The 22878-nt window shown below is 41.7% G+C and overlaps 1 protein-coding gene across 1 annotated transcript; it reads left to right on the forward strand.

The window, feature by feature from the left end:
* Positions 1–13990: 13990 nt before the first annotated feature.
* gata4 (GATA binding protein 4) lies at positions 13991–21218 on the forward strand. The gene is made up of 6 exons (XM_070987529.1): positions 13991–14513; positions 19476–19642; positions 19814–19939; positions 20551–20632; positions 20730–20866; positions 21093–21218. Exons 1-6 carry the CDS (start codon positions 13991–13993, stop codon positions 21216–21218), a joined length of 1161 nt encoding a protein of 386 aa, XP_070843630.1.
* Positions 21219–22878: the final 1660 nt, after the last annotated feature.

Genomic DNA, 22878 nt, shown 5'->3' on the forward strand with positions numbered 1-22878 from the left:
CACTGATAACTTCAAGTACACCGTGGCAGCAAGAAGCTGCAAAACCTAAACACTGAAAAAGGATATGTCACACAAATGATAATTGATAGGCAATATGGGAGTCATAATTCATTATAATGAACCAAACCTAAAAAAAAATTATGTATCTGTATGTTTATGGGTAGGCGTAAGAATGCTGACAGATATGTTGTGCAACAGACCAATTAGACAAGATTTTTTTGAGATTGAGCTGTTATTAGTGAAGCTAATCAGAACAACTGTTTAAAAAATCAGGACTGAGGGACTCAGAAACCAGCAACGGTTACAGATTTATAAGCATTTGCATTGAGGCTCATATGTACAAATATTTCACTTATTGTCTCACCTTTATATTTGGCTTGTTCCACCTCATCTTGTTTCACCAATTCATTGATTACTAAATTAAACTGGGTTGTATAACAAAAACTATTAATTGTGTAAATGTAGAGATTAGCTGTTAGCATATTTACACTTGGTAACTAACTATGCAGCCAATTGAATCAACTAGCAAAGCTAATGTTAGCTTGCTAACATGACCTGCTTTAGGTTAAACAACCTATTAACAGCAATCTTCAAATTACATTTTACAAAACAAAATAATATCAATATAATTACAAAATGCTAATCACATTGGACTGAATGATCAAATATCAGCTGCTAATAGGTGTTTGCTAGCAACCAATTTACACATAAGTTAGCCTATTAAAGTGTTTGTTAGCAAAGATATTCCCTCTGTTTTAAAGGACTTGAGTATAAAGTAAAACCCAAAACCACAGTGTTTATTATGGATTAAAGAAATAATAATTTTTTTAATTTTACCATTTGACAAAACCAAGTTAGCTGTTTCTTGCTAAGCTAAGCTAGCTACTGGCTGCTGATGGTATCTTCATAGTGGCAGATTTATTGCTTAATATCGTTTTGTAAAACTTGCATATGACGCATCACAAGATACAACAGTTTAGATGTGATGGAGACACGTTTACTACTCCCTTGGTGGTCTGTGAGAGTCCAGAGTAACTGAAAAATCACCAGGTTACCATGAGGTTAATGGCCTCCTACTCACATGCACGCGCGCGCACGCACGCACACACACACACACACACACACACACACACACTGCCCACTTGCACAGGTCAATTAATGAAGACAGAGAGGGGAATGAAAGTGATGGAGACATGGCTTGAAACACACTCCATACTGTATACCGTCTAGTGCCACTACACTCACTGTCAATCTGCCAAGTCAGCTGAAGCACTGCAGCCATGACCTTTGACCCAGGAACTGAACGCCAGGGGAAAGGTTATCAATGTCGGGGTTTTCATTCTTAAAGCTAAATGTCCAGACAGTGCAGGAGCCACACCTCGAGGAAGGAGCAGGAGTCAGAAACCTGAAGAAGAGATGAACATTAGCGTTATATCGCCTCTCAAACACACACAAACACACAGACACCCTCTCATCAGTGTTTTTGATCACATGACCATGGTAGGGGAGCAAACAGTGCATGATTGTTTACCCTGCTTATCGGCGGTGTTGTAACAAGTAGAGGAACACACAGGCTGACCTCAGTGCACACATGCAACAACCCTCACTCTGGGCTAATGCAAAAAAGATCCAAAAATCTAATGGTATAGATAATTTTCTGGCTTTTAATAACCTTACTTGATATACCCCAGTTTAACGGAAGCCTATATTCTAACACTTAGACAGCCCATGATAATGAGTACAGATCATGAACTATTAGCCAACATTAGTAATAAATCTCCCTCAGTAACTCCTTAACTCTCCTCTGATCTCATCTGCCATAAAAAGAGGCTTGTCCTGTACAGTAACCATCACTTTTCAGAAGAAAAAAGCACAGTCTCAGCTCAAATCATAGGTAAAACTATCAACTCCAGCAAACACCGGCCAATAAATAACAGCTATAAATTCCTATATGAATTATGACCGTGTCTGCTTATTTATGATTTTGCGATAAGTCAGCTTTTCGTGTACTGTAAAGGCTGTGTTCCTTTGAGAGGCAAAAGATATAAGGGTAACTTGAGTGTGTGCTTACTGTGTCTGAGTGTCTACATGTGTACGCCTTTTGATGTGTGTGTTCTTGTGCATGTGTGTCTGTGTGCGCTCATACGTCCACTCCCACTCTCACACTCAGACTCTGGTTAGTCCTAGCCAGCGCCACATCAGTCCATCATCACAGATATGGCTTGTGGTCAGATAGCAGGGCTGGCGGCGCACAAGACATTTTGTCCACTCTGTCATGTTTACTTATAATGATAAGCTTTGATGGATTCCCCGCAAGCTATAGACGCCATGGTGCACACACACAGATTCACACATGCATGCTTGTGTGCACACTGTCACACATGCACAGAACCAGAAAAGCAAAAAAACATAAGAAGTAGACCAACTCCAAATATTAGCAATAAATGCTATTAAAAATCCATTATAATATTTCCCTTTAACAGAGCATGCACTTATATGAATCGACAAATAGATGCTCCAGATGGCTGATTGTGAGATTTAGACATTGCTCTGTTTTGCTCTGGGGAAGAAAAATATCTTTTGAATTAGAGCTACAGAGACAAAGTTGGTCAAAGTTTTGAGGGCACAAGTGAAGGCCAACAAGCTGTCAAGCGAAGGGAGTAGATGTGTTTAGAAATGGATTCCTTGTGTGATTTTTTAAAATCTAACAAAGCAGGTCCACGAGAAACATTTCACAAGGTCAGATGTTTAATTTCTTTCAGCATCAGTTGAATTTGCTATGACCTTAGCATGTTAATTAAAGATTAAAAAAAAAAAAAACCTGTACACTATGAAATCCCCATTTGGTTTAGTCTAAATCAAACGCTGTCTTTGTCAGGCCTGATGTTGCACTCTGTGATCTGTTGGTCGGCCTGCACAGTGTTTCCATTTGGTTGGTTTACTTTAGCCTGGCATGTGGCCAGACCACAGGCCAGCTCACTACAACTGTTTTGGACCAATTAAAAAGACTAATGAGGGCCTGTGCTTATCATGTTCGCCCATGGGGCCGAGAGGGGGGCACCGAGACAGGCAGCATGGCAGACATCAAGAGAGCTGAGGAGACGATAGCTGGCTGGAAGGTGATCACTTGATTCATTTACTATCTTTATTAATCAGCCTTCTGTTCAAACACACCATTCTCAAATCTGTAACGTCACCCACAGATGTTTTTAAGTGGTCTGCTGTTGCTCTGCTATCCTGCCACTTCTATTTTAGATGGGCAGTCAAAATTTGGTCAGTCAAGCTAATATGTCAGAATGTAACTCTTTTTGAGCTTTAATAGCCTCTTAATGTATATTAAGAAAAAAGTTTGCCATAATGCATTGGATGAGCCTGTTGCCACTTGTTAACATGTGCACGTCACGCATCAGACAGCAGCTGCATGGCTTTACAGATGTTGAGCAATGTTATGCACCCAGGTGGTGTTTAGCACATGCATATCTTGTCCATACAATCTGTAAGCTGCACGACAAAAGCCACCTATGGCTCATTCATGCTCTGACATGGGATTGTAATTGTACATTCACTATTTATTTGCCTTCTTAAGGCCCAGTAATAGAGTATATATTGAGAATAGTGCAGACACACACAAGAGTCTGTTGTAATGTGAGGTGCAGGGTAGCATGAGGAAATGTAAGGAGGACAAATAATCACAGTGGCATGATGGGAAAACAGGCCAAATTTTATGTGCAGCCAGCACTGATGCTGCTCTTCAAGAACCAGTTCATTCTCACCCCTTACACTCATGAGCGCCCACCTTTCTAGTTCAGACTGGCCCATCAGGTAAAGTTAACAACAGATATATATCGTCTGTGTTTGGAATCACATGCTAACGTACAATTCATCATCAAATTGAGGTTATGGTGAAAAGTGTAAGATTGGCAAGACGTCTGACCTCGAAGCTGTAATGCTATGATCAGTACAGTCATGTGATGCAGTTGCATGACTGACAAACAATCGTTAATTTAGTTGGCAGTATGCATTAGGTTAGCATACGATTCCATACACATCCATTGTTTTCTTAACTTGCTCATACCAGCAATTCATTCTTCAATATTTTAACTTGAATATTGCACACTCAAAAGAAACACATGAATTGCACATCAGTCAGTATTTATCTTAAGTAGCTGTCATTTCATCACACATCCACTTAAATCTGAGAACCTGCAGCACATTAAAGCTGCTGCTGTTGAAGCAGATCTCTTCCATGAAGGACTCAAACTCTGACAGGTTGTGGCTTTGATTACAGCATCTCTTTTTCTGTATTTTAAAGCAATACAATCAACTCTAATGCTGAGTACAAATCTTTGTCAACTGATATAACGAAAATGAGAATGTCCACCTTTCTTAACCAAAAGAGCTCAGCAAATAGTTTGTGAGGGAGTCGGTGCTTCCTCACAAAGTCTAGTCTGTATTTGTTTGTCTTAAGAAACTTGCATCTTTGGTCAGGGCACTTCTTGCTTCTGCCATATTAAACCAAATCACAGCTGACTTCTTTATGTTGAATCCACAGGGCAGAGAGAGAGGGAGAGAGAGAGAGTTCAAGCTATAAAGCTGGAATTATTCTTTTCCCCAACATTTTCAGAGAGCATGTCAAGTTCACCTTTCATTTCCCACCTCTTGCTCACACTCACCTCTACTCCTTATTCCTTACTTGTTTTATAGTTATTTATACCCAAGGACACTGTGGCCACTGGTGAAATTTAGGGAATGTGTGTCTGACAAAGAGGGTGAGAGAAAATGACAGCGAGGTGGAAGGGAAGAAATAAGCCACTCAGAAAACAACGGCCTCCTTCTTTCGCTGATTCTTATTTTACACCTCACCCCCTTCTCTCGCTCTGTCAAGGCCACTCTTTTCTTCCTCCTACTCGCTCGGGCGAGAAGAGGTCAGAGTGAGAGAGAGAGACAGAGAGAGAGAGAGACGCACACACCGCAACCAGTACAAATCTTCTCCGCCTTATCGAGGACAACACACTGATAAGAGTGTCTCCACTCCCCATCCGACAAATCCATCTCCGAAAACATCTGAGACACACGGAGGAAGATGTGGAAATATAACTGATGTAACTGGCAGATTGATGCTTCCATTCACTCCCATTACTGTAAAGGAGTCAAACCAGAGGTTGAGCAGAGTTGAGTTTGGTGGTTTCAGTGGATGCACCGATGTCGAGGGATGATAATTAACAAGGTTTAGATGACAAGAGTTGCGTGTGTGTGTTTGCACATTTTGGGAGTGCTGCACCTGCAGCTAATGATGTGAAAGCCGCCAACTTCATCTGCTGCAGCCCTCCACACTCTGCTCCCTCCCCTCAGATCAAGCTTGCACCTGTTGACCTGTACCAACACACACACACACACACACACACACACACACACACACACACACACACACACACACACACACACACACACACATAGTCGTACTTCCAGCAATTTGGAGACATTACATAGACTTACATTCATTTACATGCATTCATCTACATCAAATGGAATGATTTACTTCATGGGGACTGGCCCATAACATCCCAGTAAGCACACACACACACACACACACACACACACACACACACACACACACACACACACACACACACACACACACACACACACACACACACACACACACACACACACACCTTTTAAAGATGTTTTTGGCATGACAATAGCCATTCCACCACTCAGGGCTAAGTGCCTCCTTAACCTAGTCTCAGGCAATTAATTTCCTGATTTTTCCTCCCATGAATTCGTGTCTCATGGACTAATACCAACCCTGACATCATAATCAACTGCGCGCTCTTTTATGGAGACACATGGGCTGACAAGTGTCACGTAACCTCAGCTTTATCTTCAGCCTAAATGACAGTTTCCTTCTCCACATGATATCTGTCTTATACTGTTTTATCAGGTTGAAGGGTGTCAGGGGAATTGATTTCTTGAGAGTGAGGCTGAAAGCATGTAATTCATGGCACATTAAGTGATTCCCTGAACTTGTGCACTTTGTTTTTATTAAATGGAAGTCAGTCGCTGTGGAAATGTTGTGACAAAATTTATTGGAGATAAGCAGTTACAGTAATATTGCTACCTTGGGACATGTTTGATGCAAAAGACGAGATGTTCAGCGATTTCGATAAGAAACAGCTCACTAACTGCACAGTTTGTGTCTGCTGTGGCTGAGATCCTTGAGTTTATTTTAGGCTGAAAAGAGACGACAGGGGCGCAGCAGGTAGTGCGCGTGCCTCACAGCAAGAAGGTTGCCGGTTCGATCCCCGGGTCAGGCGGGGCCTTTCTGTGTGAAGTTTGCATGTTCTTCCCGTGCATGCGTGGGTTCTCTCCGGGCACTCCGGCTTCCTCCCACAGACCAAAAACATGCTCATTAGGTTGATTGATGACTCTAAATTGTCCGTAGGTGTGAGTGTGAGTGTGAATGTTTGTTTGTCCTTTCATGTGGCCCTGCAATCGGCTGGCGACCGGTTCAGGGTGTACCCCGCCTCTCGCCCATTGTAGCTGGGATAGGCTCCAGCCCCCCGCAACCCCGAAAGGGATAGGCGGTATAGATAATGGATGGATGGAAGAGACGACAGGGTCTATGAGACTCTTTATTTCACATATATGCTCACAGCTTCATATGCGTTTCCTTTTTATAGATGACCAAGGTGTGCTGCAGCTACATGGATCAGGCCTGTGGAGAAATGCTGATTAATATTATATTCATTTTATTATTGTTGGCCTAAAACAGTCCAAATGAACCATTTTTAGTATAAAAATACTCACCTCAGCTTTAAAAAATACCCTCAATGTGTAAATTTTTAATTGCAATTCTCCCCAGGTTACCACCTGTCAAATTCTCAAAAGCTGTGTGTGTTTTAACAAATTAACCGCATATCCTCAGCACTGCGTGTGTTTTCGTGGTGGACGTGCGGGGCCACTGGGTCGAGGTGGGCTGGGTCCACGGTTCCCACAGCCTGTGTGGAGGCAGCCTCTGCCGCGCTATCAGCCTCCGTCTCCGGCCCCCCAGCACCAGCGGGCCCCCTGACGTCAGCCCTGGCCTGATAACGGGGTCCGCAGCAAGCAGCAGAGGGGTGAGAGGGGGAGGAAGGCGGGGGGGGCTGTGGATGGAGGGATGAGGTGGAGGGAGAGCAGCCAGCAAGGAGGGAGGGAGGGAATGGGGTTACACTAACAGAGCCAGTGGTGGATAAGACCCTCAGACAGATAAGACAGAGCAGAGTGTGGAGCCTCTTTTGTTTTCCACTGCTCCTCCTGTCTGGTGGCATCTCCCTTCTCCTTCTCTCTGACGTTCCCTCCTTTTTGGTCCACTTTCAACTTCTTTTTTTTTTTCCAGCCAATTTGTTAAAGGCACCCCTCCTCTTTTTGCACAGGCAGAAATATTCCTGCTGTTATCGGGGCATGTGCGCCACGACCGTCCCTGGATTGAGGAACCTTTTCTCCTCTGGCTTCCTCATTGTGTTTTTGTTTTCTCTCACAGTGCTTTGATAGAGGGAGGGGCCTGCATTTGAGTGACAGCAGAAGAAAGTTTTTGGCATTGACGAAAAGTTTGCACACTTGTCTCGTTCTTCCTCCATCGTACGCTGTATCTTTTTACACCCTTTTAGCCACCTCTACCCCTCTCTGTATGAACTCTGAATGAACCCTTCAAAGACACCAGAATCCATTGTTTTGATGATGTCACCTCACCTTTACCTAACCTGAGTCTTACCCCTAACTTGCCCCTCCACGTACAAACAAACAGCTTTCCCTCTGCCTGCCACATCACTGCAACTAAGCCCCAAGTATCAGCATATTAAACACTGTCTTTGCATGTGTGTGTGTTCCCTATTTGCTCTTCAGGCCTTCGCTAGCCTGCGGACTTTGGCCACTGCTTATCACAGGGAGAGGTCCTGGGATCCCTGAGTCTTCATTGCTAAAAATACACTCGCAATAACTCCCACACACACAAACACGCACACACACACTCTCTTGGTATCACAGGGCACCCTGCTATGAGGCTGTCAGTCAGATATCCAGCCAGTATGATTGGTCAGTGGTGGATTTTGCACATGGGACCGTCTGCACAACACTCACATGATTACAATGAGTCACTCACAGAACTTCCTTAAGATTTTTCTTGATTTTATAGCAGGAGTTCCAAGGGAGCAACACCCGGGAGTGGAATTCCAAATATTAGCATTCAAGCATCAAAAGAAATATTCAAACGTGCGTGTTTGACTCAGCTGGTTAAGTAGCTTTACAATCAGCGTAGCCCATCAGAACAAAAGAAGTTTTGATAATTGAATTCTTATCATTGGTAATTAAGCGCTGGGTGATGTGTTTGCGCTGCTCTTCAAACACTGTGAACCAAGAGTCCAATTCAAAAACTTGAGCCTGTCACATATGGGAACCTGCAACTGAGGAGTTAATAATTTATTCAAAAAACAAAAAACAAAAAAAACCCACACTGGTTAATGGTGTGTGTGTGCGCGCGTATGTGTGTATACGTGTGTTACTCACAATGCGAGGGCGTACATCTGTTTGCACAGTGACTTTGTGAGGACTCACCTTCCTTATGGGGGCAAAATACAAGTCACCATCATGCAAATCATTACATTTTGGGGTGAAGACTTGGGTTAAGGTTAGGGTGTGTGTGTGTGTGTGTGTGTGTGTGTGTGTGTGTGTGTGTGTGTGTGTGTGTGTGTGTGTGCGTGTGCGTGTGCATATGTATTTTCACATTATAAGGACATAAATATGTTAACTCAGTGACATTGTGTGGACTCACCCTCCATATGGGGACAAAACTTAGGTCCCCATAATGCAAATTGTTAAATTTGGGGGTGAAAACTTTGGTTAAAGTTAGTGTGTGTGTGTGTGTGTGTGTGTGTGTGTGTGTGTGTGTGTTAGTCAGAAGGAGAGAGAGATGGTCTGTGTTGCTGAAGCCCAGGTGTCTCCCTTGTGTGACTCCCTGACCTTACCTGATCAAACACTCTTAATCCCCAAGTATAACATAGAAACACCTCAGAATAACACCCAAATCCACACACTCACATACTTGCTCCCTCAAGACGCACCCATTTATAGAAAAATAATGCTGAATGCCTAAAATAAATGCACACTTTATAGTATTTTTTGCATTCAACTGAATTTATCTGACTCACCCAAAACATAACCAAAGTATTTTTTGTTAAGTTTAAACCCCTAAAAGTGAACCAAAATATATCAAAGATGAAAGCAGAGTTGTCTCGACTGGTCCCATTCACAGCTGATAATAAGCCAAGTTCCATTTTACTGAGGAAGCCAGCAGACGATGGAATAAATGACCTTTTTTAGTGTAACAAATTAAATCATGTGTTATGTGCACAGGTCTGACTGAACTAAGCCAATCACGCAGACAAGTCAATCGAGCTTTAACGAATAACTGCCAAACAAGAAAAATTGAATGAATAAACAATACGAAAGGGACAAAAATGTGAGAGTCGTCTGACGTAATCAGAGGTCCTCATGAGGCCATTTGACGGACAGTGAGTTCACATTGATTAGCACTGTTTCGTCGTTATCTTTATCGCCTGTGTTGATCCATGATGATCAATCTGATCAGATTAAACAAGACAAAACAGGTGAGGTCAGCAGGAACACATGCAGGCCGGATGAAACGTTATGCTTACTTTGCAGAACAGCATGCCAGTGAAGAATATCAATGAGTACAACTGAGTGACGTGTGTGTGTGTGTGTGTGTGTGTGTGTGTGTGTGTGTGTGTGTGTGTGTGTGTGTGTGTGTGTGTTTTCCCCTACCCTCCGTTGGCCCATATGGACAGGGTATTCTGCCTCTTTGGTTTTCCTGCTTCTCCATTTGAAGTCTTCTTCCTGGAGCCAGGAGTCTACTGGCCTCAGTGTGTGCGTGTGTGTGTATGTGTGTGTGTGTGCAAGGAAGAAGGGCCAAAGTAAGTCACTGACCCCAAATGATTGAGTCTCCGCGGCAGCCGAGACGGGGACAGTTTTCCTGGTGCCTGGTTTGGACACACACACACACACACACACACACACACACACACACACACACACACACACACACACACACACACACTCTCTCCTCACTAACAGTCTGCTGCTGTCTGCCACATACCAGCATCTCTATCTAGTCCATCACCCAACACCTCTTCATTCATACACAGTGAAAAGACACACACAGTTGCACAGAATGATGGTTATAAACACACACACACACACACACACACACACACACACACACACACACACACACACACACACACACACACACACACACAATTTTCATGGGCTCTGGCCTCTGTCACTGTCAGTGATACAGCCTGGCATGTGCAAACACACAAATCAAAACACACTCTGTACTGTACAATAACAGAAAAGAGGATGAACTCTGTTTGATTTTTGGGGTATTTTTGTAAACTTTTCACTCTATATTTGACCTGATTACAGTGCACTAGGGTTTCATAGCCATGCAAAACTAACAGAAATACATCAATGTTTCTATGCTAAAGTCATTTGTATTTCCGTCCAGTCTCCTCTTCACATGGCGGCTCACAGACTGAACTTCTGTACTTAAACTGAAGCATAAAAGCGTGAATCATCTCTAACTCTGATACAACTTCATGCCCTCGCAGGCAAACAGCGACCTACGCCTTGATATTATTAGCAACCAATTGGTGGTTCTGTTATCAGCCTGCAGTTACACATTGATGACAGTTTTCCAATTCTACTGAGACAATATTGCACTATTTGACTTCTACGAGAGACAGAATCAATACTTCTGTATGAGGTTACAGGTTATTGTATAAGGTGCATACATAGACACACTCATTAACGCATTCATTCAAATGCCAAATAAGTAAAAATGCTAAATCTTTATGAATGTGGATGTTTTGGAAGAAGACAAAGTGATCTTACCACACATCTGTTGCACCTCATCTCGGATTGAGGTTAGAGGCTTGAGGCCATTTCAGCCGCTAACTCACATGAACCTCCAAACGAGCTGTTGCATTGTGGGCGCTGTATGCGCAGGTTTTGACAAGGAAGAGTAATGCAACAGCAAGACGATGTCTCTCGTTCTGCTGCATCAGTTCTGATCTTTTCTTTTCAAGCTGTCCACCGTGAGCACCTGCGGTTGCATGATAGACCCACATGAGTGTTTTCAGTAATGTAACTATTACAGCTGGATAGTTTACATATAGGCTATATGTTGTCTTATTTATTTATTTTTTTCATGCAGCAATTATAAGGGACAATGTAAAACATTAAATATGAATTATGCTGCTTAATGCATTTCACAAAAGTCAATTCACATGCAGTCCCTTGGTCAGCCGGTGAGCCGAGGGAAGTGTGTGTGCTCTTTTCAAGAAACTTTTAACTTTATTGAGTTGATTGATTGATTTGAAATTTTTTGATTTGATCTGATTTAACAGTAGACAGTTTTAACTGTAATAACAGAAAAACAAACCCAGGTTTCACTATTTACATGAATGATGGCTGCATTCCATTTAGCTGTGCACCTGAAGTCAAAGCAGTAGTGGCGTAAAGTAATGATGGGCCTGAGTGTGCCATGCTTACAAGTTATAAAGTCACATGATCAAATAGAGACTTGACATTGGACAATAATACATATTACCCAGCAATCACCACTGCATACCTGCATATGAATAAAATACCAAAGAAAACAAGAAACTGATTATTTGAATTGGATGATTTTAATAGATTATTTAGAGTTTTGTTATAGCTTATGTACTATAATCTTTTTACATTTTTGTTCTAAATTAGTACTGACTATTTTACCCATAAACAAACAAAAATAAATAAATAAAGAGAAACTCATGATGGAGAATATAGTTGTCCTTCAAAGGAGAGCCTGCTCTCTCTACGGCCCCCAGTGCATCCAAACAGCTCACACTGCCTGTATTTACACCCCTGCAGAGTCGACCTATCTGCCCTGACAGAGGTGCATTTAGAGGCACAGAACAGCTTTGTCAAACTGGAACATTTGTTCGTCTGTGGGAGAAATTAAAACAAATAATAAAGTCTTCATATGAAAATTCAGTGAACGCATGCGGTATCTTTCAAACATTTTTTGTCACTGATTTGCATCACAGTGGAAAATGTATGGATTAAAATGATCAATTATAAAAAATAGGTACATTTTAAAAAATAAAAGACACACACGCACACACACACCACTACTTATCTAACCCCAACAATAACCTTAAAAAATGTAATGATTTGTTATTGGGGCTTGTGTTTTGTCCTCATAAGGCAGAGTCCCCACAATATGACTGTGAAAACATATTTGTATCCCCACAAGGTGAGTGACAGGCTACACACACACACACACACACACACACACACACACACACACACACACACACACACACACACCGCACAGTCGCATAATTCAATGAGCGGCTGTCTGTGGGAAGTGGCTGCACAATGAAATGGGCTCGTATGTTTATGTTCTCTGGTGTTGATGACAGGTATAAATCTGTCCTCTAGAGGACAACAACCGCCGGAGACTTCCTACTCAAGGCGCGTCAAGCATCCAGCAACGATACATCACACTGTCATGAAAAAAAAGGCCTTAATGACGCCTATAAGACACGTAAATGCCACATCAGCACATGTACGGAAGTCATGTGATAAACAGATCAATGAGCTGTCAGAGCCAGCACGTCACAGCGGGTAATAACAACTTATCGGTAATTATTTCTTTCTTTCTAAAGGCCTCCTATCGGATAATGGACAGCTTTAGGAAAGTTGGACCGATGGCTGAGACTGTGCGCATGTGAATTAATATGATAATAACGGCTGAAAATATCCTGATCAGAATAATCAGATATTCGTTCATAACCAAGTTTTATCTTGTGATGCACGTTCCTGCTGCAAATATAAACCAAATATCACTGAGATCAAGTTTTTCAGTGGCTTTATTTTATTGAGCTGCAACAACCAGATGAGAAAAATTTAGAGGACGTTTTTGCAGAGAAGTAATGCGCATGTTTGTGATCATAGCAAATATCAAAAACCGAGATCACTACAGATACACAAGAATATTGTCATGATTTTCCCGGAAAGATAAATCAGAAATTAATTATCCTCCAACCACCAAGCAAAGATTTTTTTTTAATCGGATTTCTAATCAGATTGGCGCAAAAAATAGTTTGAGAAAAAGTAAATGAGCGCTGCCATTTAAAAGTCGTTTTAATGTTCAATGAATTTAAGTGCTAATTATTTGAAAAGTGTTTGTGGCCGAAATAAAGACTGATCTGTCATTCTGCGTCTGAAGAGGCCAACACACGACCAACAACTTCACTGAAACTTCGTTGATTTACTTCACAATTGTTTTTTTGTTTTGTTTTGTTTTGTTTTTTTGATTAAAATGATTATTAAAATTCACAAACAGGAAAAAAGATCACCACAAAATAAAATGCGTTTTTATCGAACTTAGCAGCGAGGACAAAATGAGTGATAAAATAAAGTTATATATTTTTTTTTGTAAGATGTCTCCAGATATCTTCAGATATATTAAATAAAATAAAAATAAAACGCACTTTGGTTGGTCAAAACATTACGTTTAGTTCAAATCATGTATTCCGTTTCTTATTGGTTTGGAGAGAGAGAGAGAGAGAGAGAGAGAGAGAGAGAGAGAGAGAGAGAGAGAGAGAGAGAGAGATGATAACAGCTGGATCTTGATCAGAAGGTGTAGTCTCTCACTCCTCCTCCTCTCTCTCATGTTTCCTCTCTCTGTTTATTCTTTATTTTCTGAATGTTGCCCTGCTTCACTTCTTACAAGCAGATCTGATTTTATTTAGGACCAAAGAGCTTTGCGGATTGTATTAAACTACATGTTTTTGCGTTAACCCTCAGCGATCCCGTGCGTAACTGCATCCATACTTTCACTATCCCTTCTATCAACACGGATGTGCAGCTTCAAGGAGAGGATATGTATCAGGGCATAATGACAACCAACCACGGACCCCCTTCCTATGAGGCCGGATTTCTCCACAACACCTCGGCGGGCACCTCACCGGTTTATGTGCCCACCACCCGGGTCGTCACCCCCATGATCCCGGCGCTGCCTTACCTTCAGACGCCCGGCGCGTCGCAGCAGAGCAGCACCGCGTCGAGCCACTCTGCCTGGGCGCAGCCGGGCGCCGACTCGGTGCCCTCGTACAACCACTCCCCGGTGTCTCCGCGCTTCGCCTTCTCCACCAGCCCGCCTCTGTCCTCCGGGGTGGCGACGGCCCGGGAGGCGGCAGCTTCGTACACCAGCCCGCTAAATATCTCTGCCAACGGGAGGGAGCACTACGGCGCCCGGAGCCTCAGCGGGTCGTATCACAGCCCCTACCCGGCCTACATGAGCCCGAACGTGAGCGGAACGTGGCCGGCGTCCCCCTTTGATAGCCCGGTCCTGCACGGTCTCCAAACCGGCGCTCCTCCTGGAACAACCCGACACCCAAACATAGGTGAGCAACAGCAGAATGAAATATTTATTATAGCTGCTTTTAAAGATGTTGTATAAATGTCATGCTGAACATATTCTGCTTATTTTTTCCTGATAAAATGTGTTTTTGAACTATCAGCTTCACTGTCACCACAAGGAGAATAATATACAAAGATTATTTATTTGTATTTGTCAAGGATTAATGAAGGTAATGGCCATAAAAAGCACACGTGAGAGAGGTGAAAGGTTGCATGATCTAATTGAAAAATTATGCTTTTTTTAAGGCAGAATAAGAGGATTATATTTAATAACTAAATAAATATGTTTTGACTGAAGTCCTGCTGTTCCTTCTGCGTGGAAAGCAGAAATAATCTTTTATAATTAAGACCCTTCAAGATTAAGACAGTGTTGATTGACAGAACCCACCAGAGATAATTTAAAAGGCCCGAGATCGATGTGATTAAAAAATAACAAATAAATCGATGTTCTAATAATACAATAAAAGGACATTAAATGTGTGATTGATATTTCACACAGTACTAAGGTAAACTGTGATATAAAACGAAGTTTAAACTTCCGGCGTGTTGTTTTTAAAGGTCTGTTCATCAAATTTCTGCGGAGAGAAATTGGATTAAAAACTTATATGAGGCAGGAGGAGCGTGTTTTTTATTATTATTATTATTTATTACAGCTGATTAAAACTAAACACCAACCTGGAACATTTACGGATTTTAGAAAGTTAATAGCAGCCACACGAGATCAGCCAGCGCGCTGATTTCACCATAAATTCACCACATTAGGATTAAAGGCTGATTGCAATTTAGAAATAAAGTGACAAACCCCAAATTTTCTAAGTGACAGATTCATAAAACAGAGGATTTTCACAGATGACGCGGAAATATAATATAAGTAATGTTTTGATCGTGCTGCACTTAGCTGACAGTCTTTGCAGTCTTCTGGCTTCATCGCTGCATAATTTATGGGCGGCTGTCACACGTGAGGCGACATTTTACACGTGAAAACAACTTAAAGTCATTGAATGAAATGAATTCATTTTGACTAGATATGAAAATAGAGTTCTGTATCACACATGTTTATTATAGGAGTTTTTTTAAACCATATTTTAACATAATTCCCTTTATGAATAAAAAGAAATAAGTCAGACTGAGTATTCAATTCAATTCAATTCAATTCAATTCAATTCAATTCAATTCAATTCAATTCAATTCAATTCAATTCAGTTCAATAATCCTTTATTAGTCCCACGAGGGGAAATTCCAATTTACAGCAGCATCAATAAAGTGTATAGAGTATTAGAACAAGTGCAATGCAAATTCAAAAACAAGTATATATACAAAAGAGTGGGATAAAAGAATAACATCATCCTAAGAAATTGTAAATAGTATTTAGAGATTGTTATGATTGTGAGACGACACGTTATGACACGTTAACATGAGATGACATGTTATGATATTAATGACACTTTGTTGAGGTAGAGTTCACTTTATACTCTGACTGCCTGTTTAGTAGCCAAACATCCTCAAGTCAAACACAGCAACATGTAATTAACCTGTAATAAACATCTTTTCTGTATCTTTATGAATCAAAGGCTGATGATCAGAGTGCCAGGAATTAATATTTAACCAGAGCTGAATTGCTTACAGAGTTTATAGGGGTTGTGAGTTGTGTTTGACTGTGGCCTCAGCGTGAGGTCAGACTGGATTTGATCTGAAGTGTGTTATAGGACATTGATCCTGATCAGCAGCACAGGAGTCAGTGAGCTCAGACGAAGAGTCCTCTCTGTTCGAGAGGCCACAGTGAATCCTGTCTCATTATTAGAGTCATTTGAACCTCGACAGTCGGCTTCAGCTTTATGCCCCCAGCAGCGCATCAGGCCGGTAGCTGCAGGTTGCACTCTGGACCATATCACAATATATTGATTTTGCTTAGCTTGTCAGTTTTCCAATGACTGCGACTTGCACCTGTGGAGTCTACTCTACTGATCAGCATTGTGTTTATTTGACCTGCGTTTTGTCCATTGGGCTGATGCACATCTCAACCGTTTCACTCATGTTTTCATGTCTGCATTTGACTATTTCCCATTTCATCATTGTGTCATTTACAACCTAATCTGAGAGGCTGGACCTCTATTAGACATATCCCTTATTATTAGTAGTTTTAGCAAATTAAAAGTTGATTAATTAGTTCCTCATTTATAAATATCAGTTACTCTCTGTCTACACTTAATTCGGTTTATGAGGTGATCCTTAAATTCCCAAACGTCCTCATCTACAAGGCAAAACTCCTCAATCGGTTTGATGAAGACAGAAAAAGATCAGCTGCACCAGAGTGCGACAGATAACAGCATTGATCCACGCTGACCTCCTCATCTGATCACAGTCACGCTCGACTCACAGCCCGTTTGCTCTCTGATGGAGGAAAATGTCAACAGGCTTCACCTCGCTGTTTTTTAATCACATCAAATCCAATCAGATCTCGGTGTTTAATTCAGCGGCCACGCAGTGAAAGTCTCTGTTGTTCTGTTGGTGAACAGGAGACGGGGAAACTCCCCCAGCTGGAAAGTCAATTTCTTTTTTCTTCTGAGTCAGTGGAAGAAGAAATAAATCACGACGAGGGCTCTTTGAACGATCCTCACATAAAATATCAGCGATAATTAGCTAAATGCCTTTCTGAGAAACATCTGTGGTTATTTAAAATCTGGTTATAGTTTTTATTTCTGTCTTATTTTTCCAGAGAAACATCACAGTTACCTTGAATTGATAAACGGCTGATAAACATCTTTGTTGAAGCTGTATTTGTAAAAAAGTTAAGATGTTTAGTTTGTGATGTTCTGACTTGATATTATCGTTCTTTCTTCAGTTTTTATCTCAAATAAATCGGAAAATTAGCTTCATCATTCCTCCGACTATTAGAAAACCTATTTATGATATGTATGATTTGGAAAAACGTCATTATTCCAATCTGTATTATCAGTCTGCCCTGGCAGTACTGACAGATTTACACTTTAACACTCTCTTCCTTTGCACTGTTGTGTTCACAATTAAGACAGGTTTCTTGGCATCTGTGGAAAAAATCTAACATTTAAAAAGCACTGAGCGTAAAATTCACTTCAACAAATGCTTCTTCTTAAGACTAAGTACAAGAAACATTAAAAAAATACTCCATCACGCTTAAAACGCCTGTGCTGAAACTCTTTCTATAGTACAAGTATGTATAATTAGTAAAATGTGCTGCAAAAAGTCTCCACAGTAAAAGCATGTAAGTGTTATACAAATATATGTATTATCATTACATTAGAATTGCTGACACATTAATGTGTGAGCAAACTACTTAACTGAAAACTACTTCATGCACTGTTTGGGGGTTTAATTTAAAGCAATGCCCCATATTTTATAAAATCGCCTGTTTTTCTGTAAATCCAAATTTGTAATGTAGCTACAGCTCTCAGATGAACATGGAATAAAAGGTGCAACATTAAAGTAGACATATGAAGTAGCATTAAAGTATTCTGGAGTACAAGAACGTTAAATTTAGACTAAAATACAGTGCTTGTACATGAAATGTACTTGGCTGCTTTCCATCGCTCAGAAAATCCCCTCAATGACTATTATTATTATTACTATTATTATTATTATATGTATATTAATGTTGCAACTGTTATAAATCACATGTACAGGCTTGCACTGTATTCCCTCATTAACGTCATGCCAAAGTACATTGAGTCTTTTATTTATTTTCTTCACCTTTGTCCTCTAAGAGCTTCGCAGTGGGTGCCTCTGAACTGCACCCTGATAAAGACAAACACTGACATTTATGCAGTGGAAAGAATAAACCTCAGTTCAGACACTGCTGTAAATTTCTTTTGTGTATTGTCTCGTGTTGCCGCTTTGTGTTGGCTACAATTGCTGCCTGGCTCAAGGTTAGCTTGCCCTGCTGTCTTTGTTTTGCTCTCAGCCTTGGAGGAGGCCTGCATGCGTTTCAGTGCCGTTGCAGTTGCACAGAGCAGATGGAGGCCAGATTTACACAATCTGCAGGAGAGGAATCGAGCAGCGCGCAGATTTAAATCTGTTAAATAAGTTAAACCTCACACATCTGATAAATACCGTGACCTGTGCTGTTCATACGGCTTCAAAGCTGTCACTTCCACACTTTGATGTCTCCTTCCCCTGAACGGCTAAGTGGTTCTTGGGAGATGCTCTGCAGATGAGAGGGTGAGGCATCCATAGTTATCTGAGACAGCGGGAGATAGATGTGATAGACACAGAGTCTCTATTTGAATATGATGGAGCTCTATTCCATCTCTATTTCCAGCCGGCTCTTTATCTCATGGGGAGCAGTGAGATAAGGAGGGATTCCAGGCTGCTGTTGTGTGGGCCTGCAGGACTGTAGCATGCGCCTCCTGCTGGCGGAGACACGCTGCTGCAGTTGATAATGGCCCTGTCAGGGTCTGACAGTGCAGGAAACTGTTTATTAAAAAGAGGGTGGAAAGAATTTTTGTGGCTTAAGTCCAGCTGGGAGTTAATTTCTCTAAGATATGAGCTCAGTTTGAACCTGTGGTATGAACTGGACGTGTGTGAAGTAATATGTGGAAATTATGCAAAGGGGAGTTTGAGTTTCTCTGCAATGGCTGACAACAGACACTCTGAATCGTCCTTATCAGCTTTAATGACTTTATGCTAAAACGGCACTAGTAAAAGATCAGTTTTTCTGAAAAGCAGTCATGACTTCAACTTGACCAGCATGCATTTCTTCAGTTGATTCAGTGGAGTTTTGAAGCTCGTATGGCATTGAACAGCGGTGGAGGGGTTCGGATCATTTACTGAAGGAAAAGTAACAAAACCACAAGTAAAAATACTGCATTCAAAATCATAATACTTGTGTTGTGTGATCCTTGAGTTGATGTTGATAAATTTTTTACATGGCTTACTGTAAGAAAAACCTCTATCTTGTGCTTCTTCCTCAGACCTGTTCGATGACTTTGCTGAGGGGCGAGAGTGCGTGAACTGTGGGGCGATGTCAACCCCCCTCTGGAGGCGGGATGGTACCGGCCACTACCTGTGTAACGCCTGCGGGCTGTACCACAAGATGAACGGCATCAACAGACCTCTTATCAAACCTCAGAGACGGCTGGTGGGTGACTGACTGCACCCCCTTCATTTCACACACACAGTGAAGTAATACAGTGTGTTATACACAGGTGATACACTCACCTGCAGTGGAGATATTTTAGTCTTTTTCCTAAATAATAAAATGAATGTTTTTTCCGTTTCTCCTGCCTTGGACGTATTTTCTATGCTGCAGTCTGCCTCCAGGAGGGTGGGCCTGTCTTGCACCAACTGCCACACCACCACCACCACCCTGTGGCGACGAAACGCAGAGGGGGAGCCGGTCTGCAACGCCTGTGGCCTCTACATGAAACTCCACGGGGTGAGAGAGAAAGTGCATCTCTGACACTGCTGTAATCTTGCATATAACCGGTTTTATACAAAAACTTTTACCCTAACTTAAATGGTTTTTTTTTTACACTGAATCTGAGAGGACCTTTGCAGAGAAAAATACATAAAACATCTAGATGTATCAATGCCAGGAAAGTAAATATACATTTAAGAGCCATATTGTTGATCAACTGCATACCATCCAATGATAATACAACTCTAAACTTAGAGATTACTACATGTTTGGTGTAATGGATTACTTTTCCAAGAGCCTCTGCAGGTTTTTAGTTTTAATACTTTACCAAATAAACATGGTGCTGCGGCCTGCCTTTATCGGACCTCCACTGAAAGGAGATATTTTACGATTAATGGGACCTAATCCGATTAATTGAAGGTTCAAATAATAAACTAAAAAAATAAACTATTTTCTGGATGGTTGTAAATCCATCACATAGGTGATAAAAGGAGTCTGAAATCTTCAGATAATAGTCGAAAAAAGTCTTTTTCCCCTTTTCTTCTCGCCAGCCTCCATAGATGCTACACATCTTGGTTCAGCCTACTGTTTAGACTAAAGGTTATTCCTTCATCTTGGTGTCCTCACAGGTACCACGACCCCTGGCTATGAAGAAAGAGGGGATCCAGACCCGCAAACGCAAGCCCAAGAACCTCAACAAGTCCCAAACTGGTGAGCTTCAAAACCACACGTGCTTATGACTCACCATTATTCTGTCTATAATTACCAAAATGTAGGTAAGGAAAAAAAACATTCCTGTGCTCCACAGGGACCCCAGGCAGCGAGGGGACTCCAGTCACGCCGAGCAGCACTCCCCGTGCCTCCACCGCCACGGAGGAGCCTCGCCAGATAAAGACGGAGCCGGACACTCACAGTTTGTACACGCACCACAGCGCACATGCACAGGTTCGACGCCTTTTGAGTCTAATTTCAGAGAATATTAATCCCAAATGTCTTTTAGAGCCTTTGATTGTGACGATGAAAGAGGTAGAGGCTGTCATTGCTTATTAATTTAGCTTAAACCCAGAAAACTGCATCACCTAAAGGAACAAACAACAGTTTAAAGAACCCCACATCTACAGTATGGAGTCTTATTTTGGACTTCTCACCATGTCCCTCTGCGTCCCTCTAGATTTCAGCCCTGCCAGCTTACATGGCAACTCAAGGTGGGGCCATTCCTCTCAAGATGTCCCCCGGGGGCCACAGCGGGTCCTCTGGCACCAAAGCTGAACCCTGGAACAACCTAATCCTGGCCTAGAACCCAAGATCTCAAATCCTCCTGCAGATTAAACTCTCCTGAGAGACGATGGTCTCCAGACAGCAGACTGCCGCTCTGGATGCAGATGTTCCCGCAGCCCTCACACCGCACAGTGCCTCCAGTACAGCGCTCTGGGACAAATACGTGGGCGCCACAACAGAAACGGAGATCTTAAACAGAACTGCACAGATGCTGTGTGTTCAGTCACAGCAACGGAGGCCAAGAGCAGCACTGTGATTACACACACAGCAACTCTCGCTATGAAGAACTGCAACAAGTGAAGAACTTTTTATGTCGCTGTCACCTTTTCTAGAGGTGCTGGGGCAATAAGTGTTTGACAAATGCTGCAGCATAAACCAGTAAGTAATGGTCAGACTTCCTTTTGTTTCAATATATTTGTCTTCAGCTTCATGTTATTATGGACAGTTTTCCATACAGTGACAGACAAAACGTGGAGAGTCACAGCAGCACATGCTAATGTTAGCACCATGGAGGAGTTGCAGCAGGTGTAGTTAAAGGGTCACTTCACTTTAATAAGAAAAACAACAACTATGTATTTCCACACTCATAAATGGTATTTACTTGTAGAAATGCCTCCACAATGCAATGGGGATGAATGGGATTTTGTTTGCGGTGCTGAAAGCATTTAAAATTATGTTTCATTGAGTCAAAAGTAATCCACAGACCTCAGTGTGCTCAGTTTTCAGTGTTTTGTGTGTTCGGCAGATGGTCGTTCAAAGGTGGCGAGGTCTGTGGTCCAGAAAATCTGCTAAAGCACTTTGCAATGGAGGTTTTCCAAAGGTGTCAATTGACTGAGCACCACACACAAACATGCAGGCAGGTGTAACTTCACAGTGCATCTAATTCTACAAGCTGATCAGGAGCATTTCTTGTAATCTTACTGTAAATAAGAGACAATTGCTCAAGACAGCCATCACTCCTCAACAGCAGTGATATGACCTTCAGTAAACAGGACCTCCTTCTCAGTGCAATGGAAGCAGCTCCCTGTTGGCTTGCTGCATCTGGATCTGTTGCCTGAACTGCATGCTTTTATCCTTTTGATTTAAAGTGTGAAATAACAGGTCAGTATTGACACCTCTATGAAAACAACTACCTATGCAGCAAGTATGAATGTGGATTGGAAGTCATAGCGCGTAGCTCCCTCTGCTGACACAACTGCAGAAGTGCACCCAGAAGAAATCTTAATGCTTAAGAGCCTTTCCAAAGCTAGTATTTATTATTACAGGCACAACCTCAAGCTGCACAGTTATCATCTATCAGCTGAAGGTTGTTTAATGAACTTTATGGAGTATTGTATCAACACTGTAGAGTTTGTCAGCAGTACATAATGCTTTCATTTGCTTGTGAGGAGCATGAGGTCGACCAAATGTGCAAATGTGGGATATTACCACATGTAATTACCAAGTCAACAAATATACAAGTATATATGTAAAAACTCCACTCCAGTATAATTGTAATACACCATTTGTGATATATTGTAAGTAAAGACACAGTGAGAGATGGACATTTCTCAGTGTGCACTAACACTACCTGATGCCCTTTCCTCTGTGTGCAACTGTAGCTCGACTGAGGAAACTAATAAAGACAAGCATTTTGACATAATGCTAATGGTATGTATGATGTAAAGGTTCGGTGTCAT

The sequence above is a fragment of the Chaetodon trifascialis genome, chromosome 19 (genome assembly GCF_039877785.1).
Source record: "Chaetodon trifascialis isolate fChaTrf1 chromosome 19, fChaTrf1.hap1, whole genome shotgun sequence".
Classification (NCBI taxonomy): Eukaryota; Metazoa; Chordata; class Actinopteri; order Chaetodontiformes; family Chaetodontidae; genus Chaetodon; species Chaetodon trifascialis.

Excerpts from the sequence above, each read along its gene's own strand:
- gata4 (XM_070987529.1), top strand. The coding sequence starts at position 13,991 with ATGTATCAGGGCATAATGACAACCAACCACGGACCCCCTTCCTATGAG. Across the intron at positions 19,643-19,813 it reads TCAAACCTCAGAGACGGCTG|TCTGCCTCCAGGAGGGTGGG; the intron begins GTGGGTGACTGA and ends TCTATGCTGCAG. Across the intron at positions 20,633-20,729 it reads CCTCAACAAGTCCCAAACTG|GGACCCCAGGCAGCGAGGGG; the intron begins GTGAGCTTCAAA and ends TGTGCTCCACAG.